This window comes from Oryctolagus cuniculus, chromosome 13 (genome assembly GCF_964237555.1).
Source record: "Oryctolagus cuniculus chromosome 13, mOryCun1.1, whole genome shotgun sequence".
Lineage (NCBI taxonomy): Eukaryota > Metazoa > Chordata > Mammalia > Lagomorpha > Leporidae > Oryctolagus > Oryctolagus cuniculus.
This window is the reverse complement of record NC_091444.1, coordinates 51,870,603-51,894,721: the sequence shown is the minus strand read 5'-3', so window position 1 is coordinate 51,894,721 and position 24,119 is coordinate 51,870,603. Positions and strand designations below refer to the sequence as shown.

At 45.5% G+C, this 24,119-nt stretch overlaps 1 protein-coding gene across 11 annotated transcripts in view; it reads left to right on the top strand.

The window, feature by feature from the left end:
- The window catches only part of SIPA1L2 (signal induced proliferation associated 1 like 2), a 232,477-nt gene that overhangs the window by 180,040 nt on the left and 28,318 nt on the right, over positions 1-24,119 (top strand). For 9 of the 11 annotated variants that reach the window (XM_070055527.1, XM_070055531.1, XM_070055530.1 and 6 more), the window contains 7 exons: positions 2,047-2,130; positions 3,573-3,673; positions 4,073-4,176; positions 5,972-6,360; positions 16,125-16,349; positions 20,241-20,394; positions 22,602-22,821. In XM_070055527.1, the coding sequence (XP_069911628.1) occupies positions 2,047-2,130; positions 3,573-3,673; positions 4,073-4,176; positions 5,972-6,360; positions 16,125-16,349; positions 20,241-20,394; positions 22,602-22,821 (1,277 nt within the window). The remainder of the gene's footprint in view (positions 1-2,046; positions 2,131-3,572; positions 3,674-4,072; positions 4,177-5,971; positions 6,361-16,124; positions 16,350-20,240; positions 20,395-22,601; positions 22,822-24,119) is intronic. The other 2 variants (XM_070055529.1, XM_051821455.2) reach the window with 1 other exon arrangement.

Sequence of the window (24,119 nt, the reverse complement as noted above, 5' to 3'; positions counted from 1 at the left end):
GCCACTCCACAGCACTGCCCTTGGTTCAGTCACTTCTAAGTCAGCTTGTTCTGAACAAGTTGGCGGGCAGGGTGACAGGGCAGGCCCTGGACCCAGAGGTGCTTGGGGTCTAGCCCTGTCCTGTAACAGTGCTGATGAAGGCAGGTCACGCCCATCAAGGGCACAGCTTTCTTTGCCTATCATGCTCTCTCCATGTCAGCTGGCTGGCTAAGCCATTGGGAACGATATCCCAGAAACTCTTCTGCATGGGCCTCTAGAAAAGCATAAACAGGGTGGAGTATAAATAAAACAAAACTGAAACATAAATGATTAAATCCTATCATAATGTGAGCCATACTTTCAGAGGTCCCATGATCATAAGCACTTCTTCTTTGGTTTTCTTTCTTTTTAAACAAAGTTTAAAATTAAATTTTCAGTGAAAGAATGCAATTGTTTAAAAGTTCAATCCTATTGCACTAGCGCCTTATGAGAATTTTTGGATGCCTAATTTGCGTAGGTCATTTTAAGTGTGTAAAATAGGGTTTTCCTATTGCTCTTAATTCTTACTCCTTTTATTTTAGCTTTCATGTAATTTGTAGGCTTTGGAATTTGGTCAGAATGACTTGGCAGGCTCTCTTCTGATAGACTGTGCTCTGCATAGATGGGGAGCCACGTTTCCCAGGCTGGAATCACAGGCCTGTCTTGATGGATGGTATCTTGGGCCTGTCACATATTGTCTCAAAGCCTCTAATTTCCTCATCAGGCAATAGTAGCAGTATTAGACCTCATCAGGGCATCTTGAGGATGGCATGGGTCACTGCATGCAGAAAGAATGTTTGGACTCAGGATTGGCATAGTTAAGCCCTTGCAAGTAGTAGCCAGAAGTAACTGATAGGGTTAAAGTGCATGGTTATCCTCTGTTTTCTCCAGTATCTTCTTTCCAGAGTGTATGCAGGAATAGACTGTGTGACTTGAATTTGACCTTATATCCTCTTGATTTTAGTCCACCTTACTCAGAAATCTGAGTTTATAAACTAAAGTAGCCAAAGAGTTACACATGAGTAGTGCTGGTAGAAGGAGCAGTGGACAGCAAACAACATCCTGGAAGAAAGAAGTCTGCAAAGCCTTACCTAGTAGATTCTAGTACATTATAGTGGGAAATGCTGAAGGCTTCCAGGAGCTAAAGGAAAATTGGAAAGCACATCTTCAAAGAGGAGATTTTTTCATGAATGTTACTTCTTTCTTTTTTTTTTTTTTAAGATCTATTTATTTATTTGAAAAGCAGAGTTACAGAGAGGCAGAGGCAGAGATAGAGAGGTTGAGAGAACTTCCTTCTGCTGGTTCACTCCCCAAATGGCTGCAACGGCTGGAGATGGGCCCACCCAAAGCCAGGAGCCTGGAGCTTCTTCCGGGTCTCTCACATGGGTGCAGGGGCCCAAAGACCTGGGCCATCTTCTACTGCTTTCCCAGGCCACAGCAGAGAGCTGGAACAAAAGTGGAGCAGCCGGGACTAGCATCAGTGCCCATATGGGATGCCAGTGCCGCAGGCGGCAGATTTACCCGCTGTGCCACAGTGCCAGTCCCGTATTACTCATTTCTATGTGTCTGAAGAAAGAGAAATAGGATTCCATTCAATAGATGTGTGAAAACAAATGATTTGCCAAATTTAGTTTTTTCTTGATGCAATCGATTTTAAATATAGAACCAAAATGTGACTTGAGTTCCATTTCTTCTAACAAGAATTAGTAATCTTTCCATAATTCTGTATTCTCAAGGATAGTGTTGCTGTTCTTCATATTTCACAAGTGCAGGGATCAGTGTCTCTGCTTTGAGTCTGTAGACAGTGAAGGCTTGTCCTGCCACAAGATAAGTTGCCAACCAGGAGCCATGTGGTAGCTCTGGGCATTCTTAGATATCTGTGGTTTCTTTTGTTTTTGCATTGCAATGTGGTTTTCTTCCATTTTGTTGTCTTTGTCAAAGTGGATTGTTTATGAAGCAAAACAGGTCAGATCAAGGTGCTTGGCAGAGTGCTCAGGACACTGTGAATGATTCTAGTCATTTTTTCAGAAGCTCACCCAGCAACCAGTCATCATCCAGCGACCCGGGACCCGGCGGGAGTGGACCCTGGAGACCGCAAGTGGGCTATGATGGGTACTGCTCCCTTTTACCTTACTGCTATCCCAGAGAAGAACCTGTTTCTGTGACTCATTCAGAAACATGCACTGTGTGCCTGCTGTACAGGAAGCCATTGGGGGGATATAAAAGCGCCAGGCATGCATTTAACGAGTGACCTGCTCAGGGCAGAGAGCTCATCATTTCATTGTCTGCACTGTTCACTTGACTGTTCAGAGCCTGGTGTCTCGTGTTGTAAGGAAAGCCTTTCTGAACATGAAAATGAAGGATTTGAACCATGGTGCTTGGGAATTCCCACTCACTAAAATAGCTGATGAGGAAACACCTTCAGAGAATCAGAGAAGCAGGCTTAGCAGTTGATGCATCGTTCTAGTTTTTTGCTCGCCAGTTGAGAAGCAGCAGAGGATGTGTCAGCACTCAGCTGGGGACCATCTGTAACAGTATGAATGTGGTGTCCAGAGCCAGGCAGGTCAGGCAGAGCCCAGGGACTCCTGTCAACACAGAGACCCCGAATTGACTCATCCCCAAGCTCCTGGACAGGTAGGGCAGTCCCTCCTTGTGAAGGAGCCATGCCACTGTGGTGGTCAGGAGCTGGGTGTGATGCTGTAGAGCAGAGGGTGCAGGCAGTGGGAAGACTCCACTGTGAGCACAAGGTTGGTCATCGTCTTCACAGGCACAGGGAGAAGTGTCTCCCCCCAGAATGCACTTTTCTTCTGGATGGAGCTTAGAAGCTGGTGCTTGGAGCCTGTGTAATGTGTTTCTTACCTTAGAATAAGCAAAGACCTTTAAAGTTGTGTGTTAAGTGATTTTTAAAAAATAAATAAGTTGCATTCTGAATTAAAAAAAAATAAGTTGTATTCTGAAAGTGTAGAAAAAGAGATGAAGGTTCCCCCCTCCCATAGAAAAATCTTTTCAGTCTTTTTCAGGATTCTGTAAATCAGGACCCCCTTGTAATGTGAATATGTTTTCTTTGGTTTCTTTCTTTCTTTCTTAAGATGGTATTTTCCTGTGTGAGGTATTCATAAAACAGAACTCATTTGGATGTAGCCTAGAGCTAACCATAGTCTCATTTCCTTAAAAAAAAAAAAAGTAATATAAAGAGTAGCAGTGCCATGCATGTTGGACACAAAGCAGAAACCACTGAGCCCTCCCTTAGCTTGAAGGGATGTCATCCGACTCTGGGTAGTCCCTTAACCCGCTGGCATCCACAGCCCTTCTTTGTCCACGAATGGCTGTCATCTCAGCACATTTCTTGACTCTGTGGTGAAAGGAGATCCCCAAGACCAGTTGCTTTTAGCTGCTCTGGCAGGGTGAGGCCCATAGATCCTGCATTTCTCTTTGTCAGAGCAAAGCTTCTAATGGGAGGTTTCCCCTGCATGGCCCTCGTGGAAGCCAGAGCACCTGTGCTGTGCTGGCAGGGGCCCCGAGGAAGAACAGGCTCAGCTCTGGTTTCTCTGCAGGTGCCAGTCTCCTCTGCTGCTCGAGCACCAGGGCTCCGGTCCTTTGGAATGTGAGGGAGCCAGGGAGCGGGAGGATGCCATGGAAGGAAGTAGACACCCAGGTAAGTAACAAGGAGCTCCTGGGTAGAAATCTGCTTCTTCCCCTCCCCGCCCCGTCTCTTCTCCCTTCACTCTCTCATTCATTCATGCATACACGCATGCATTCATTCAACCTGTATTGGTGGCCACCTGTGTGCACTGAGGTGGGGTGGTGAGCTAGGGCTCCGAATACTGAGAAGTGGTGGTGGTTGTAGTGCCTGTGGAAATGGAACGTTTACGTTGAACTGATTGCTCCTGTAGCACATCAGTTGTCAAGACCCTGAAGTTCTAGAGCCACAGTTCTTCTTTTTAACCAAACTATTGGTTCTACTCCTGTGTTTGTTGTTGTTCTGTTGTGTTTTGTTTAATTCTTTTACTGACACAGAAACTGGAAATTTAACCCTTCTCTCTTTATGCGACAGAAACCAAATGGCACGGCCCACCCTCCAAAGTCCTGAGTTCCTATAAAGAGAGAGCGCTGCAGAAAGATGGAAGCTGCAAGGATTCCCCCAATAAGCTTTCTCACGTGAGTCCTTGTGCAGAAGCCGGCCGCGGCCTTTACCAGGAGTGGCTCATGTAACATGCTCACCAGGGGCTCTCGGGGTGCGTCGTTTGCCTCCCCAGGCTCAGGCTCATAGAAGAAAAAGGGTTTTCTATTTTCTTTCCTGATTTATGAAGGACCTCAAAGAGATGTCACAAAACTGGCAAAGCCAAGCTTATATCCTCAGCCTTTCGATCCTCAGTGCCCAGTGTGGTAGTTACTAAACAGTATCCCCTTTCTTAGTCTGCTGACCACTTATCCATTTAATGACATAATGCAGAAGTATAGACTGCAGTGGTGTGTGTGGTCCGAGAAACTGCCCACGGGGTCTCTGCTGCACGGTCACAGATGATCCACGATAACCCCGGTACAGCCAGCTATCACGCAGGTGGTAGTGTTAGCGCAGTGCCCTCGTGGTCATCCTTGGTCATTTGTGAGGCTGCCTTGTTTACCCTCTCCAGAAGGAGGAGGTGAGCCCCACAGGAGCCTGCAGCCCAGCGAAACAACTTTCTGTTCGTTGTGGAAACAGGAATTGTTTGCTGGTGGTTGTCCAATAAAGCCAACATTTTAAAGTAGCCTCTTTTTGAAAATTCACAGGTAAAGATAGCTTATGAGCTCCTGAATTAAGTTGTGTCTTTCCTCTTCCCTCATTTGTCATCAGCGAGCTTTACAGGTGTCTACTCATGAACATGTGTGACATTGCTTCCTAGCTGTGGCTGTAGCCTTGCCTTGAGAAAGACGAAGCCACGTCTGTTTAAATCCACCTCTTCAGTTCTCTCCGTTTTGTTAACAATGGGAGAAGGGGGTGGGTGTAGGCTTGAGAATATCTGTGTGCAGTGAGAAGGTCAAGGATCTGATAGGATGGAATGAAAGACAAAAAAGTCAAGCCACTTGAAAACTGGCCAGGGCAGGGCTGATTCTCATGGTTGCCAACTCCTTTGCTGATGCTCCAAGTCTTGTTGGTTTTCCCAGGCTATGAAGAGGGGCTGTGTCTGTCTGAGCACATTGGATAGAAAGGGTCATTTATTCTGTTCTATGTGCTTTTTGTCTTCCTAGACCCTGGACTCTTTTACAAATCTGTTTAGTCTAAAGAGAGCCTATTTTTTTCTCTTTTTCTATTATTTTATTCTTACTTCTTGAAAGTATTTCCTATTATACTGAAAGGATCTTTACCATTTATATTGTATTTTATTTTTTGCTTTGTGTAGGTCATTCTGTTTGGTTTTTTTTTTTTTTTTTTTTTTTTTTTTTTTTTTTTTTTTTTTTTTTTTTTTCATCTCTCTAGCTCTGGGGCATAATTTGATCAGGATTTCTGTTTACCTTGGGCTGTCCAGCTGTGATGTGCTCAGCATGTGTTATCTCATTTGGTCTGCTGTTGTGACTCTGACCTGGATCTTCTGCCACAATTTGTCATATAAGCATTGTCTTGATAAATAGCTGCTCTCCTTTTATTAATTTCCCATGTTCCTTCCCAGTTTACATATAACGTTGTTCAGCTATTTTCTTGGTAGTGGCATTGTAGTCATAGTTTTGTGCTTCACGCACAAATAACTGAACAAAGACTTCAAGATGTCAGTTGAACTTAAGATACATTATGGGAGGAATTACACATCAAGGACTTCTGAATAAATTCAGGCTCGTTCTGAGAAAGGCAGTTCCTCTACTGCCCGCAGTGAAGAGTGACTAGAAAGAGTTCAGGCTTGCCACTCTGCCAGTCCACATGAGAAGCAGCAACGTGTGGGATTTGCTTGAAGTCTCTCTCTTGCTCTTTCTTCCCAAGATTGGAGATAAAAGTTGCTCCAGTCACTCCAGCAGCAACACACTCTCCAGTAACACCTCCAGCAACAGCGACGACAAGCACTTTGGGTCTGGGGACCTGATGGACCCTGAACTGCTGGGGCTGACTTACATCAAGGGGGCCTCCACTGACAGCGGCATCGACACAGCCCCATGCATGCCCACCGCCATCCTCGGCCCCATGCACCTGACGGGCAGCAGGTCCCTGATCCACAGTCGGGCCGAGCAGTGGGCTGATGCGGCTGACATCTCGGGGCCTGAGGATGATCCAGCCAAGATGTACACCGTGCATGGCTATGCAGCTGCTATCTCTTCTGGCGGTGCTACTGAGGGCAGCATGGGTGACCTCAGTGAGATATCATCGCATTCCAGGTGAGCCTCTGCCACCTTGCCAAGCAGCACCTGCTGGTGCCAGCTGGGCCTTCCCTGCTGGGGTGGGGGAAGTGTATGACATGGTTTGCCCAACTGTCTGGCTTCAGAGGAAGTGCTCATTTCTAAAATCTGATGGTTGCAATAGAGATATTAATTGCTCTAATCACACACTCAAATGTCTCTCGTTGAACCTGTTGTCCCCTCATTTTTGGGAGAAGAGTAGCATGTTAGGTAATCTTCATTCAGAGTACAGCATGAGTCCTGCAGGTAGGGAGTGCACTGAGCTTGTTTTCCCACACATACACTCCTTTTTGCTCCTCAGGTCCCAACTGCACGGAGACCCAAGATCTGCTCTGCAGCAATGAAAGTGTATTTGGCTTGGCAATTGGAATTCTAAAATATACCGTAGTTAAATGTAAAGGAATCACTCTAGTATAGGTGCTTAATATATTGTTGTGGACAGTTTTAGAATTCCTATTTGACAAATGTCTATTCTGTGGTTTTAAAACTCATTAATTTACAGTTCCCGCCTTCCCTTTCAAAAAGAGGCAAAGGAATACATTTATTCTGATTTGACTGTGGACAAGAATTTAACCACTCACATCAACTACCACTGTAATTTTTCTTCTTGTCTCTAAGGTCCTCCCTAATTCAGCTCCACATTACTACTTGACTCCTCCCCCAAACTCCTGTAAGTGCTAGAGGGCAGATTCAGGTGAACTATTTAAGGGGAATATCCTTCCGAGTACCTGGTGCCATGATGGAACATTTCTCCCAATGGGAGTGCTCAGGGAAGGCTGTGGAGTTCACAGAGTTGGGCTCTTGGTGCCCCCTGGTTCTCTCCTTTAGAGTCTTCCCTCTGACTCTTCCCTTTCTCACCTAGCCACAGCAAGGACACTGAGTAACATTAATGGTACAGATTAAAACTGCACTAATTGGTTCACACAACTAAGGTAGCATTTTGGTTTGTGTTAGCAAAAGGTCAGAACTGTCAAGGATCTGCTTGATTGCCACAGCCCACATGATAGTCCCCAAGACCGTGTCCCCTCTAACTCCAGCCCCACGTGGCAACCCCTGAAATCTGGAGCACTTCCCACATGGCTGACGATTGCTGTGCCATCTACAGGCCTCCCGTGTCCTGCCCTTCTGAGCGCAGGAGGAAGAGGGTCTTTCCCTAGTTTCTGCAGAAGACACAGGTCCCTGTCCTCTTGGAAGCCAGAGCCCCTTCTAAATTTTCTTAGCTTTAATCATTATGGTTGGGGTGTGGCATTGACCAGGGCATTCCGGCCTTCTCAGAGGTCTGGGACCCAGTCCCACCAAGCTGTGTGCCATTCTCCTAGACGAAGGCGGAGTACTGTTTGATCAGGAGATGGAAGCATGCACACCAGAGGGTGGAAATCCAGTGCCTGCCACGTACTCCACTCTGTCCCTCTGGGCAGAGCAGCCTAGGATGTGGAGATAGGCCTTCCTGCTGGTGTTTTCCAGTTCTGTCTAATAATTTGACTTACTGTAAATCTAGTACTAACAGTAAAATAATATCTAAGGATTATCAGTGAATTTGGTTACCTGAATTTTTCCTGCTTTTCAATATCAGCAACAGTTAAAAATTGGCCATACTGGCCGGCGCCGTGGCTCAATAGGCTAATCCCCTGCCTTACGGCGCCGGCACACCAGGTTCTAGTCCCGGTCGGGGCACTGGATTCTGTCCCGGTTGCCCCTCTTCCAGGCCAGCTCTCTGCTGTGGCCAGGGAGTGCAGTGGAGGATGGCCCAGGTCCTTGGGCCCTGCACCCGCATGGGGACCAGGAGAAGCACCTGTCTCCTGGCTTCGGATCAGCGCGATGCGCCGGCCGCAGCGCGCCGGCCACGGCGGCCATTGGAGGGTGAACCAACGGCAAAAGGAAGACCTTTTCTCTGTCTCTCTCTCTCACTATCCGCTCTGCCTGTCAAAAATAAAAAATAAATAAATAAAATTGGCCATACTATAAAAGCCCTGTTGGAGTTTCATAACCACCTACCATATTATTCAAAGTTTGGAAGAATTTTTAAACATAACTTTCTTAGACATATGTAATTGATAGCACAATAGAGTTTTGTGTTTTTTGTGTTTTTCTGTAGAAACTTCTGTTAGAACACATTCATTTATAAAGAGTTAAATGTAGGCATTTGAAGTGGATTTTCTTGAATACCTCAACCATTCACTCATTTAATGGGTTAGGTTTCTTAGAAAGAATGTAAAAACGCTAGGTTGAATTTCTGATTGATTTTACTTTCTCCCCAGTACCTTAAATCCAATGCATGCTTGGCTGTTGTGGAAGTTTTGTGCTCATTTGAGTGAGTGGAATCTTTTACCACCTGACTGACTGCCTTTTACTTGTGAATCTTATTTGAGGGTAACTTTGAAGCCACATCTCAATTTGTTTTGTACACTGTTGCTCAGTGCAGAGTTCAGGCATTCGATGGGATCTCCTTAATGCTTCTTCCTGTTGTGTCTTTGACCTGTGCCGAGATGGGCAGGAAGTAAGATTCAAAGTGTTGGCCTTGTTTTCTGTGTGCTGAGGTAAAAGGCATGTAGCTCTTCAGAGCACAAGGGACCAACCTACCAAGCCATACTACTGCACACTCTGAAGCGCTGGGCCCTTCTTGGGGCATGTGTGTCCACAGAGCAGTGCCTCACTTCCCTCTTTGTTCCCAGCTCAGGCTAGCGTACCACTTAGAAGCTAAGACTCACTGCCCAGAGTCAAGTTGTGGCTGGGAATATCCCCAGGAACAGAAGAGCAGAGTAGACTTTTCAGGGGCTGATGTTGCTGAACACCTTGACAGAGTCACACCCCTGCCCCTGCCAGCACTGTCCCAGTTTGCTTTCTTCATAGCCCCCTTCCCTGGGCGAAAGCATTTGTGCTTATCTCCTCCCATTTTCCCTCATAGGCTTGTGGCCTATTGCTACTTCCGAGTGTTCATGGCTTGAGGCCAGTTGGGCTGTGGCCTTACTCACTCACTGGTATCCATTGCACTTAGTACTAAATTGCTTGCATGTGGCAGACATCTGAGTATTTGTTGAATGAAGGCAGGAACTGTTAAAGTACTTGATGCATGCTTATTGATCAGCTTAACACAGGATCACCTGAGTTATCTAGAGACACGGCAGAGCATGAGATGAAGCATTCCAAGCCCCCAGTGTCAGAGCCCAGGTCAGTAGGTAGTGGACCCTTCCTCATCTCATTCTGGCTTTTCACCAGCAGTACACAAGCACGTGCTAGCCTACAGCCATCAGAGTGTGTCTGTGTGTGTCTGTGGTACAGTTCTAAGATTGTACTAAGGAGGGAAAAGGGGGGCTTAAAATCATTTTGAGACAAGCTGTGCTTATGCAATGGAAAAGGCAAGAGAGGATCAGGACTCTCCACTAGGCGAAACATGCATGCATCTAACCCACATTCTTCTGGTGCTCACTACTTTCAATGCAGCAGTTTTTTTCTTCCTGCAAGGGAGCTCAGAATACAAAGCACTATTCATGTTTTTCTAACAAAACCAAGGTTTTGCAAAGTGAAATAAATCAACTGCAAAAAAAAAAAAAGAAAGAAAGAAAAGAAAAGAAAAAGGAAAAGAGATCCGTGTTCTGGATTCTCCTGTATGGTTCATATGATTATCTGTTGTTGCCATTATTCATGTCACCGTGCCCCTCCCTTAGCGCAGATGATTGCAAGTTGGCAGTGTAGCTCACAAAAAAAGAACTGTAGATGGAAAGGATTCATGAAAAGTTTATTGCAAATATTCTAAAATGTTTACCAGCTCCAGAGAAAGCATTTATAATGATGTTATGGCTACTAAACACAATGTCGTGTGATAGTACTCATCACAAAGATTGAATATACTTGAGATTACTGGGTAAAAGACATTTTTAAGATGTATTGGTATATTTCTGTGTAGAGCTACACAGAAAGGGAAGAAGAGAGAGAGAGAGAGAGTAAGAGAGAGAATCTGTCCACTGGTTCACTCTCCAAATACCTGCAGCAGCTAGATCTGTGCCAAGCTGAAACTAGGAGCCAGGAACTCCATCCTGCTCTTACACAGGGGTGGCAAGAGTCCAGAAACACTTAGGTTATCTTCTGCTCCATTTCCAGGCTCCTTAGCAGGAAGCCGTTTTGAAAGCAGAGTAGCCTGGTCTTGAACAGGTGCTTGGGTGTGGAATGCCAGTGTTGCAAGCAGGTGGCTTAACCCACTGTGCCACAATTCTGGCTCCAGTAAAATACATTTTAAATCAAGTATGAATTAGAAAAAGTTTCTTTTGTAACAAAAATGGAAACACATATGGTTTACGATCCTGCTGTCATTATTAACTGCACATTTTTTTTTTAATGATTTTTTTTCCTACCTTTAACATTTTTATTTTCACTTTTTATTTACAAGGCAGAGAGAGAGAGACAGAAAGGCAAAGCAGAGATCTTCTAGCCATTTCCCAAATGCCCACAAAAGCCAGCCCAAAGCCTGGAGCCTGGAACTCAGTCTGGGTCTCCCATGTGGGTTGCAGGGACCCAAGTACTTGAGCCATCACCTGCTGCCATCACAGGGTGTGCATTAATAGGAAGCTGGAATTGGAAACCCAGCCAAGACTCAAGCCCCAGCACTCTGATATGGGATACAGGGACCATAGGTTGTGCCAAATTTCTGCCCCAGCTACACCTTTTCAAAAATGTATAGTTTGATGTCGCTCCCCCTCTTCATGGAGGAACGACACAGGACCCTGCGCTGTTCTTTCGTCTGCTCGGCCCTCCCCGGGTTTGCTGCTGGTTCTTCCCGGGTTGGCTACTATCCCTTCCACCTCCGTGGAAGGGCAGTTCCCCCTGGCCGCATTCCCCACTTCCGCAGGGGAGCGGCACACCGCCGGCCGGCTTTCTCAGGGGCTGCACGGGTTCCCTTAGATGTTCCCCATAGATGTTCCCGGTGCATGCCGTCTCTCTCCTCCTTTATAGTCCTCCTCCGCCAATCCTAACTCGGCTGCCCACACGCCGAGTACGCTGCTCTCCTCCAATCAGGAGCAAGTCCTACAGTTTATTAGTTGAACTCGAGGCAGCTGTGCGGAAGCTGTTTGCTTCTCTCCCATCGCCATATTGTGGGAGAGCAGATGCATAGAATAAGTCTTAATTCCCGTAACTCAGTCTAGTCCGGATTGCTCCCCACAGATCCCCCTTTCTTTTTATTTTTGGCGTTGATACGCGCCTGTCTTCGGTGTCCCGCGGCACACACTCTGCTCTACTTGCTAGAGTTGCCACAGGCTCTTACAAGTCCTATCAATCAGGCAAACCGAATCCGGGTCCTCTCTTCGCCATGTTGTGAGGAGGTTTTTAGGCGCTGATGCGTGCCTGTGTTCGGTGACCTGCAGCTCATACTCTGGTCAAGCTGCTTGCTGGCGCTTACCGCCTTAATTAGGCAGACCGAATCCAAGCTTTCTCATTGCCGTATTGTGGGGGAGACTTATTAGTGTTGGTTCGTGCCTATCTTCGGTGACCTGCAGCTCATACTCTGGTCGAGCTGCCTGTCGGTGCTTACCGCCCTAATCAGGCAGACCGAATCCAAGCCTCCTAATTGTATTGTGGGGAAGCCTTACTGATGTTAATTCGTGCCTGTCTTCGGTGACCTGCGGCGCATAAGCTGCTAGCCGCCGCAGGTGCTCATCGCCTCACTTAATTGGGCAGACCAAATCCAAGCTTTCTCACTGCCATGATGAGGGGAGGCCTTTCTATTTCTCTATTTCTCTATCTCCGGGCATTCCTATTTCTCCCATTTTACTTCTATCTTCCAGCATTCCTATTTCTTTTACTTCTAAACTTCTGTTTCTCTTATCCCTGCAGCTTCCCGGCGCCTCGCGCTGCCGGCAGCTTCACGGCTCCGCGCAGCTTCAGCCCGCGCCTCATCTGCGCGGCTCGGCTTTGCGCGGCTTGGCTTCGCGCGCTCCGCGGTCTCGCACTTAACCCTTTCGCGTCTGAACCACGGCCTCGCCAGCCCCGTTCCCTATCTACTTGTGCCCCGCACGCTCTCTCTGCACGCGGCGGCTTCCGCGAGTAACACAGCGTAGCTTACGTGTCCGCCACTAGCATTCAATCTAAGTTCCCCGGGCTAGCCTGGCGAATTCAACCCAGCATACGTCTCCGCCCCACGGTTTGGCTTCCCGTCCTTTGCTCCCCGGGCTAATCAGACGGATCCCAACCAGGCTCACGTTTCAGCTTCTGGTTTCAACTTTTCGCCCCCCATTCCCGGGCTAACTTGAGAACCCCAAAGTGGCTTCCGTGTCCGCCTTGGCCTGCCCCCCGCTGCTTCAATTTCCCTAACACTTTTCTCTACCCGGTATGTTTCCCCAAGCTTTCCTCCAACAATACTCCTCCCTCATTTCTCCTGGCCTCTCCCCACAGTCCGCATCTGAGTCTGTTTGTTCTAGCTTTCACTTTCGCTTTCGACCTTAGAGATTTCTCCCAGCTTCCCCCTGTAGTCCGTATCCGAATCTATGCCTAGGCTTTCAATAGCTTCTTCCGGCACCCTTTTCGTCCAGCTTTTCCCTAGGCTGTTTGCTAGTCTCTCACTCCGATATTTTCCCTAGGCTGTTTGCTAGTCTCTCTCTCCGGTATTTTCCCAGTTCTTCCCGTTTCTTCCCTCCTAAGTTTCTGTCCATCCTAAGTTTCCTATCCGAGCTAGGTTTCCTATCCGAGTCACGGCACCATTATGTCGCTCCCCCTCTTCATGGAGGAACGACACAGGACCCTGCGCTGTTCTTTCGTCTGCTCGGCCCTCCCCGGGTTTGCTGCTGGTTCTTCCCGGGTTGGCTACTATCCCTTCCACCTCCGTGGAAGGGCAGTTCCCCCTGGCCGCATTCCCCACTTCCGCAGGGGAGCGGCACACCGCCGGCCGGCTTTCTCAGGGGCTGCACGGGTTCCCTTAGATGTTCCCCTTAGATGTTCCTGGTGCATGCCGTCTCTCTCCTCCTTTATAGTCCTCCTCCGCCAATCCTAACTCGGCTGCCCACACGCCGAGTACGCTGCTCTCCTCCAATCAGGAGCAAGTCCTACAGTTTATTAGTTGAACTCGAGGCAGCTGTGCGGAAGCTGTTTGCTTCTCTCCCATCGCCATATTGTGGGAGAGCAGATGCATAGAATAAGTCTTAATTCCCGTAACTCAGTCTAGTCCGGATTGCTCCCCACATTTGATGATTTAATGGGGAAATGTGAGTAAGCAATACAAAGGCAGCATCTTTGCTGTCCCGTGACTTTGGGTACCCCAGCTTTAACCATCAGGGGTTACCAGAGGCTTTGAAATGCATGTTGCACATGGTAACTAAGGCAGTACACAGTGCTTCACCAGGAACACTAAAAGTGTCAGCATGGTTGGGGCAGTTGGGAAACTAGGATTTGTGGACCATCAGTTGGAGAGTGGTGCTGTACAGCGCCTGATTTCCTGAATGCGATTGTCCTATTGTTACTCTGGAGGAAATGTCCTTATTCTTAGGAAATACTTGCTGAAATAGAAAAGGGTCATGTCTCCACTGTTCCCAAATAATTCTCAAATGGTTCAGAGAGGAGCACATGTGGAGGTACAAGATAATAACTGTTACTGGATCTTAGTGAGGGGCATATGCATATTCATCCTGCTACCCAGTACCATTTCTATAATCTGAAATTATAAAATAAGAAGCATGGGAAAATAATACGCAGACCTTCAAAACCCATTATTGTTAAATACCACAGTATTTCCCAACCTACCGAGTCCCAAAGATGGGTCACTTTGTTTTCCTTCTTTCCTCTTGAACTTCTATTAAAACTCCATTTTAATACTATTCTTAATTTTATACTTTTTTTTTAAAGATTTTATGTATTTGAGAGGTGGAGTTATAGACAATGAGAGGGGGAGAGAGAGAGAGGTCTTCCATCTGCTAGTTCATTCCCTAAATGGCCACAACAGCCAGAGCTGTACCGATCCAGAGCCAGGAGCTTCTTCCTGGTGTCCTGTGCAAGTGCAGGACTTGGGCTACCTTCTACTGCTCTCCAAGGCCATAGCAGAGAGCTGAATCAGAAGAGGAGCAGCTGGGACTAGAACTAGCACCCGTATAAGATGCTGGCACCGCAGGCAGAAGATTATCCTGTTGTGCCACAGTGCTGGCCCCTATTTTTTCTTATTTTCTACATAAATTTTTCAGAAAAGACTTGCGCTTACTCTAGGGCTTTCCAAGCAAGATTATATTTCAGCATGCAGGTGGAGGAACCCACTGGTAAACCTTGAATGGCAAGAAATCCTACCTGTGGATAATCCTTTCACAAATCAGTTTTTATAAATTAATTGTTTCTATAATATATACTTTACACTTGTAACTATTCTAAGTGCTTCACTAGTATTAACTCAGATAATTTCCAGAACATTGATGAGAAAACTGAGGTTAAGAAATTTTCCCAGGGCCTGACGCCACTAAGTGACAGAGCCCACATGGGGAGCCCAGAGCACTTGTGTAGCGGGTTTTCTGAAGGAAGTCCATCTACCTTTCTGAACTCTGACCTTAAGACTGTGAACATGTAGAGATTGTTCACATTTATGAAGTGATTCCTAATCTCTACTCTTACTAATTTTTCATAAAACGTTGTTCTCAATCTTCCTGATTAAAAGATCCTTCACTTTTGTATGCCGAGTTGTGATCATCCTGTTCACTTAGGTTCTCAGACAGCTAATGGGGGAGCCCTTCCGGCCTCAGTTTAACCACTGACCTTTACAACTTTTGTTGCTGTTAGGGATTTTGTCTGCTTCAGGATTGTATCGTATGATATTATAACAAATGCCCCCATAATTTCCATCAGGTTATGGGCTGGAACATTGCTGTGGCTAGAAGCTCTCTGTATCTTACTGGGTCAGAACCCTTCCTTTTCTCTCTGGCCACTCACCCATCTTTTGCAATTATCATCCCCTCCTTGCCTTCATACCTTCCTGGACAAATGGAGAGCTTTAGTTTGCTTATGTATTAACTGTGTTGAGAAGTGGAATAGGACATATCCTATTCTTTGCTACTTTGTCCAACATTGAGTTTGTGGGATCGCACAAGTTGTCAGCAGCCTTGTTTCATTCACTCAGAGCATTCCACGTATCCCTTCTTATTTACTCATTCAATAACTTTCCACTGTTGATGACTGGGGGCCTTGGGTCAGTGTTCCATGTTTCCAGTTCCACGTGTGCACAGGTGAGTCAGGTGTGTACACTTGAGACAGGAATTGACACCATGCCGGTGCACCTGCTCATAGATAACGCCCAAACTGTGTGTGTCACACGCTTTCTGCTGCCACCAGCAGTAGAAGCATACATACTGCCCTGGGTTGTGGCTAATGCTGGGTCTCCAGGTCTCTAAATGCTGTCAGGTGTTCCCGTCTGCCTACCTGGAACATACGCAGCGATGTTAGGGTATGGTCCGCACTGGCAGCAGCTGAGGCCAAGCACCTTCTCTTATGTTTAATCATCATTTGAGCTTCCTCTCTTGAAGCATCGCCTTAAGCGTGTTCCCTGTTTGTCTATCAGATTTCCTGGAACCATATTTTAGCCTTCTTCCTGCCAGACATCCAAGGCAGACATGAATATGTAAAGCGAGGTTCTCTAACCGGCTGTGTGGTGGGAGGACGGCTACCTTTGCCTCTGCTCACAGAAAAGGACCTAGCAAGTTAGGCCCGGTGGCTGTGAATTTGGCCTTATGCCAGATTTGCTGGACTCCAATTGTATAGCAGCTTTTGTCTGTTCTTCTCTTCAGTGGCTCTCACCATTCAGGAAGCCCTTCGGCACACTGTTCTAAAAATAGTGGATCTCTGGATACTTCCAAAGTCTACATCGTGTCTCACAGTAGCGGTCAGCAGGTTCCCGGCTCCATGTCCAAGCCCTATCACAGACAAGGAGCAGTGAACAAATACGTCATCGGCTGGAAGAAATCGGAGGGCAGCCCACCGCCCGAGGAGCCTGAAGTGCCGGAATGCCCCGGGTAAGGAGGCTGAGGGGTTCTCGGGACAGCGTTGTGCCTTTGGGGACTGACTCAGCAAAGGCATTCTCCCCCACCCCAAGGGAAATATATCTTCTCTAAAAGGACACTCTGCAGATGTCCTTTGAAAACTCTTATTTATATGTAGGTGTTTATATTTCTCTTTCAAAGTATTCCCTCTTCTTGATTTTTACATAAAAAATGAAAAGAAATCTGAGTTCTTTGTTCTTATATTCAAAAAGCAGCCGACAATAGAGAAGTTGTGGTGATGTGCTGCGGATGGGGTGACTGTGGAGTCTGAAAATATGCAAGGTCAAGGGCAGGCTGAGTTCCTGCAGACTCTGTATGCTCCTCAAAGTTGCTGTGTAAGCAGTATCATAAAAGAAAAGGTGTTTTCACCTGATTTTAGCCGAACGTCTGACCTCTCTTCCAGGTGTTAGGTTTTGTGGGGACAGGTGGGAAGGGATGTTTTGCATTTGAAAACAGAAAAGAAAAAAAAAATACCTGTCGCCCAGTTTAACACAGCTGCTGGCTGTGTGGAGAGACAGGTATCCCATGTCAGGAATGCAGAACAAAGCTGCTCAGAGGGTCCAGCTACTGGGGTTTGTTTATTTTGCACAGAAGCCTGCAAAACCGCATGTTCTAAGTTACCTGGTCAGTGTGTTTCGTGTGCCTGCATGTGCTAGTGGCATAAGTGGCGTGGAGGGTATGTGTGGGTACACACTGTGCCCGAGGGCCGTGATGGCTCTTCACAGAGAGAGCCTCAAGATTTTTAGGCTTAGTCAGAGAACCAGTATTACTTTTTTCCCTTAAAAATAACCCCACGTCTTAAGAATGGCTCTCACAATACTGACTTCAGAATTAAAATCCACTTGAATGCTAAAATTGAACATAGACAGACTCTTTTGTTTAAAAAAAAAGTCATGTCAATCATTGCAAATGAAGTCATTAAGAAAGGAATTTTCTAGTGTTAGCTACAGCTTTTTATTGTAAATGCAAATGCTTAGATGATACATTTGTGTTTCCACCCAATAAAAGTCTTCTGATGGCTTCACAGAAATTCACTCCAAGCCTTTTTTCAGTTCTATGAAATATTTTCAGAAGCATTTTGTGTGTTGCTGGATGCACTGTGTTTAGGCTAAGGGCTCCCTGGGAGAGTTGGGAAGTGTGAAAAGAGCCCATTTGATTTGCTCCGGAGCCCAGGGTTCATGTGCTTTCTCATGCTGGTTTCATGGCACTAACACGTGGTGAAAGACAGGCAAGGCCAGGGGTGTTGTGAGCACAGGGTTTGCATGTCTAGGTAGCAGTCTGTTCTCCCCAGAAGGGACTCCCTGCTAGAGACCCTCACCTCAGGACTCTGGCCATCTTTTAGTCCTGCCCCTCATTTTGTGGGGACAGTTTGAGTTCAGAGCAGTTTTTTTCCCCCTCCTCATGCAGTGTTTGCAGTGTTATTGCTGGGATTAGAGGCCAGTGCTCCCAATCAGTATATCAAGGGCAGCATCCCAGGCCACAGCCAACATTGCAAAGGGCTTCTAAAGCAAGACAGTCATAGAGGAGTGCACTAACTATATTTGAAGTATTGTCAAAATACTTCTACTTGGCCACTGAAATTGTGCTTAGAAAATGGTGGGCCAAGTACAACATGGATGTGGCTGAGAATTAGGGAATATTGGTGCCTCATTGTGCACAAAAGAGAAAATCAGTTGTGTTCTCCAAGAGAAATTTCCCATGGCTCTAAAATTGCCAGTTGTGACTTTTTAATCAAATCGAAGGCTTATAATTGATTGTTTTTGTTAATAATACGGTCTTAGAAGTTTTAAAACATATAAGCATGTGAGCAGTTCTGCCCAGGTTCCCGTGTCTCCATCCATGTGGCCCCACTGGCCTGAATGCCCTTCCCTACTTTCGGAGCCAGCCAGTGCCCTCCCAAGGTGGACACAGCTCTGCTCGGCTTGGCTCGGCTCTGCTCTGCATAATCCAGCCCCACACTTTCCAGACTGACCTCTCACTTCCTTGGCCATCCTGACTTACCATGCACACATGTGTGCACACATACACCACATAAACATACATGCATGCAGGCTGGGAACCCTGCAGGGGCTCCATGTCCTGCTAACCTCAATACTCTCTGTGACTCAGAGCATATTTATGGAATGTTATGGGATATGTTTTTTTAAAATGACTAGCAAAAAAGGCTAGAGATTTTTATTCAGATATGTATAGAACCTGGAACAGCCCATTGTCATCATAATTATCCATGAAGTTACTGAAGGGCCCTAGGGTTTGTTGCCTACATCTTTCCCAAAGCAAATATGGCCTGGAGTTCCTGAGCCCCTCCCAACTCCAAGTCTCAGGATAAAAAGTTGGCATCTTGATAAAATCAACATTGTTGTGTTCCCTCTGAGACACGTGCAATTGGGCTTTTCTTGTAGATTCGATTGTCCAGTTGTGCCATCTCCTAAACCAACCAGCTTTTAAAAGTTTTTCAGGGGCCAGCACTGTGGCATAGTGTGGTTAAAGCCACTGCCTGCAGTGCCAGCATTCCACATGGGTGTTGGTGCCAGTCCTGCTCCTCTTCCGGTTCAGCTCTCTGCTATGGCCTGCAAAGGCAGTAGAGGATAGTCCAAGTCCTTGGGCCATGCTCCCACATGGGAGACCTGGAAGAAGTTCCTGGCTCCTGCCTTCGGATTGGCTCAGCTCCAGCCATTGCGGCCGTCCAGGGAGTGAACCAACGGATGGAGGAGCTCTCTCTCCTCTGCCTCTCTGTAACTCTGCCTTTCAAGTAAATAAATAGAATCTTTAAAAAAAAAAAAAAAAAAGTTTTTCAAAAGTTGTGCTTGTTTGCACTGTCAGTGCTGCTGTGGTTTAAGCACTGAGGGAAAACCTTTCCTCAGAAACAAAGCAAAGCCCACAGAGATTTTCAGATAAATTACTCCTAATTTTGAGCACATCTGTGCACATTTGGTGCTCTAAGAATTTCCCAGGGAGCTTTTATGCTGCAATAAGATAGCCTTGCTGTGGAAATAGAGGTATCTCAGTGGCACACAGTCATGTCCTGGCCACCATGTGCAGCTCACCACGGAGGATGGTGAATTCCTGGAGTGTTGGGTTTCAGGCCATTATGGCAAAGCCCGTCCACCTCTGCTGACAAGACAGCCGCCAGTTCCTCCCTGCATCTTCAGGAACATTCAGTTGCTCAGAAAGCGTTTTCAGAGGCCGCCTGTTGAAAATGACTCCCCAGTTCTCTCTCTGGAAAGGAGCTGAAAACAGTAATTCCATTTGACAGCCTTTTGTTGTCCATAAATACATTTTTATATACTGATAATTAAGGGAGACAGCTGCTTTATTTATCCAAACAGCCTTGTGAAATTACTGATAATAAAGCATGTTTGGCACACATGCGAATTGATTACTCTGAAGCTCCAGGCTCTCTCGGGTGCCTTTCCCTCTGCTGCCTGGGTGTGGTGGCTGGGGGAGTCTAGTCTGACCTCAAGAGAAGAGTCCTCTCATGTCTCTGAGAAGCATAAGCATTGCTTCCAAAGACATGTGATAACCTCTGATGAATTATTGAAACTATGTTTTCTAACAGGGATTAGGAAAGGGAAAACACAGCCTTATTTTAAAAGTTGGCTGTATTTTTTTTCTCATGCTGGGCTTTGGGGATCTGATTTGTCTCTGAATTATTCAGAAACCTAACTTTGCAGTTGAGCTCATTGCACAAATGTGAGATGGCGTGGGGATTTGGAGCAAAAGGCAGTAAAAGTGAACTGACTTAAGAATTGTATGTGTGCCTAAGTGGTAGTTAAAACTGGCCACTAGATTTTAATTTTTGCTGCAGACATTTTACATTGGGCCTTCGCTCCTCTTACTTTCCATTCTGATTTGTTTCTACAGGATGTACAGTGAGATGGATGTCATGTCCGCAGCAACTCAGCATCAGACAGTGGTAGGAGATGCTGTTTCAGAAACTCAACACGTTCTGTCAAAAGAAGACTTCCTGAAACTGATGCTTCCTGACAGCCCTTTGGTGGAGGAGGGGAGAAGAAAGGTTAGCAACTTTTGTGAGGCTCTGAAGTTACTAGAAAGAAATTGGAGAGTTGCTGGGGTAGTACTACATCTCTCGTGACCTTACCAACAACTTGCTGCACAGTTGGCTATGGCCAGTTGTCATCCTGTCAGTCAGCAGAGTCAGCCTCAGAGAGATTATGATGGGCAGCTTTCTATTTCAGATATAGCTAGAAGTCCTGGGAACCTGGCCTCAATCCCTGGCTCCCATGATGATTAACTGCATGACTCTGTGCATGCGACTTGGCCTTAATGTCTTTTTCTGATCAAAAGAAATCGTAATGCCTGGATTGCAAAGTTAGAGCAAAGATGAAGACCATGTGAGAGACCTAGTAGGATGCCTGGATGTAACTGGTGTTCAGGAATGGTAGCTGTTGAAATTCATACCACCTGACTTTGTTCCAGAACTCTAGCCTGTGCAATAAGCGGGGCTTCCTCAGATGTAATCCTGCTCTGGAAATGGACTGGAGCTAGAGCTGACTCTGCCTGCTGGGCATCATAACTAGGGTTGCAGTTTGCCCTGTGCCATGTAAATACCTGCAGAGATCACAGTGGAAGGCCATGTTTTAATCCTGTATCCCAACCTCATGTTCAATGGAACAAACACCTTCATTCACCATCTTGATGATGTTAGATTCCTTATTCCTGTTAGCGTCAGTTTCATTAATACAGAGTCTTAGGCCACTTTTTAAAATAAGGCACAGAATTAGAAGAGATTTACAGGTAATTTAGTCCAACCACCCCAAGGTCCCAGAAGGTGATCTATGAAATGCACAAACATATTTGGTGGAAGAATCAGAAAGGGAACTCCTGTCTCTCGCTTCTCATCGGGCACTCCTGTTCAAATGGAAAGGGAAAAGGAAATCAGGCATCACTGTATTGATGGTGATCAGGGTAAGCAGCGAATTTTTGTGATGCTCTTCCCTGTAGTGCAACAATGCTGCAGTTAACCTAATCATGCTCTTAGACCATTCTAATTAGATACCTCAAAGCTGCTCTAATCTAATCTGCCTGTAGTGAGGCTCTGAAGAACTTTCTGGCTGTTTGTGAAGAAGGAATCTCTTAAGAACTCAATGGTAATGAGTCTCTTTTTAAAATTTGTATCAAATCATAAGATTGATACTGTATAAACTTGGGTACAAAGAGGGCAAATAGCTTTTTTTTTTTAAATGGGAATGAGCTTCTTGATGAGTGTTTTTTTTTTCTCTCCTCCTAAGACAAATCACCTTCTTTCCTTCTTTTCATAATTTAAATTTAACTTTGTAGTTTGCACACAAGCCAGTTACCATTCATCAGCTAGAAAGACTTGACAGGGTGGAAGGAACACATACAATAGAAATATTTTTAGTCGCCTTTCTGCATTCACAAATGTAAATAGCCGTTTCTATATTTGTTTGATGTGAACATTCTGACTTCTACTATTGTTTACGTGAAAGGAATGTAGCCCAGTATGCAAAGGAAGTAGTTGGAAACTCCGATTTGATTTAACTTTTCTTGAATGTTTGACTAGTAAGGATTTTCTTTTCCCCTTCTGAGCTATAGCACACAGTAGGTTTTGTGATTCCTTAAATCTGGTTAAGATTTATTACTATAGTCAGTTTTTAACAATTATAATACAGCCTTTTACAAGTGATGCTTTGAAGTGGGCAGTAAGATTGTAACTACTAATGCCATTTTTCTTGAACTTGTTTGTATGGCCTAGAAAGCTTCCGTGTTCAAAATTAGTTTCATTATATAGATCAGCTCAAACATCACATGTACTTGATTGGTACAGAAAGTACCTAATATTGAAATGTAGTCATTTCAAATTAAAATCAAGCCAGCACTGTGTGCATTTGAATAACTATTGCCTGAAATGGCAACCTTATATATTTCCAAGAGCTTTCACTGGTATAAGGTTATAGAGGTTCCATTTAACATTTCAGAATTAATAAAGCTGTGCATGTCTAATTCATGATAATATTTCTCAGAATGTCAAAGGAGGAAAACATTAAAATCCAATAACTGCACTGAAGCCCTGGTACATTTGCTGTGATGACCCGAAAGCCTAGCTTAGCATTCCTGAGTTAACAGGGAAGACTTGAAGGAGTTATTACTGTAGCGTGTAACTGAACGGGCTTAGATAAATTCCATTCCTTCAGTGTTTTCATGCGCTTCCCTCCCCGCTCCCTGTCTTGTTTTAAACCCTAGTTTTCATTCTATGGGAACCTGTCCCCGCGGAGGTCGCTGTACCGCACCCTCTCTGATGAGAGCATATGCAGCAACCGGAGGGGCTCCTCCTTCGGCAGTTCCCGAAGTTCCATCCTTGACCAAGCCCTGCCCAACGACATTCTCTTCAGCACCACCCCGCCCTACCACAGCACACTGCCTCCGAGGACCCACCCTGCACCCAGCATGGGGAGCCTGCGAAGTAAGTAAGGGCTTGGTTGCTGCCTGACCATCTGAGAGGGTGGGCCAGTTGGACAGCTCCTGCCTCAGGGAGCCCTTCAGATCTTGGGGCTCCAGGGCAGGTTTGGGAGGTAGCGTTGTGTTTTAAATATGTGTCACTGTTGCTGTGCTTTAACTCACTTTCCAATATAAAAGCCCCAGAATAGATATTTTTAAAACATTAAGCAACACTGCCTATTGAGAAGGAAACTGAAAAACCCATATTGGATATTTTTGCAAGTAAAACAGTGACTTCTGTATCATATTTCAGCTATTAGATAAATATAGAAGAAAATGTCTAAAGACTTCATTTTTCAAAAAGCTGAGGCATGGGAAATGGGTTTTCTGGTGAGCAGTAGACAGGAAGAAAGTTTGGTTTTCCAGCTGTCTGTTTCTTCTTGAAGTTCAGGTAGGAAAGGTGGCACGAGGGCACCAGGAGGGGGGGTGTGGTCAGGTGCACGTCACTTGTGCTCGCCTGTGTCCCAGCTTACTCCAGCTTGTAGGTCACAGGTCAGCCTAATGATATTCCTTCTAATACTAGTGTTAGTCCATTATTAATGTGTTAGTGTTTTCAGGGCAATCTTGTTTACGTTAGTTAAGATGTTATACAGGAAGAATTGGGATTTAATTAGAAATATATGCATTGTCAAGGTTAGTGTTTAACTTCAGCATAAAAAAAGCATTAGCTTTAGAACCAATTTGAACTTCATAATTCACATGAACTTCCAAGCTAAATGAAATAAAAGTTCTAATAATGTTTCTAATGTTTAACTTAATTGGACATGAATCTTGTCTTAGAAAATTTTTAATCTGTTTCTGTAACGTGATACCCCACTTGATACAAAGGACCATTCACCTAAATTAAAGAAGCCTTTAAACCCCTTCCTGATAACCATCTGAAAAGTTAAACACACATATTCTAATTCTCCAGCATTTCTCCAAGTGGTTTCTCTTTTTAAGTTAGACATAAAATTCTTTTAAAAGCATTTGTAAAACCAGTGAAACCACTTTCTTGAAAATGTTACTTCTTTCCTTTACAGAGCTTAAAATGTGATTGTGAACTCTCTATAATACATGTATTAATACGTGTCTTCCATTCCACCCTTCATTGTTGCTTCCACATGAAAGATGTATATCTTTCTGTTTTTAAAGGTAGCTTCACTTTTTAAAAAGTAGATGGAGCCAGTACTGTGGTGTAATGGGCTAAGCTGCTGCCTGCAGTGCTGGCATCCCATATAGACGCTGGTTCTAGGCCTGGCTGCTTCTCTTCCAATCCAGCTC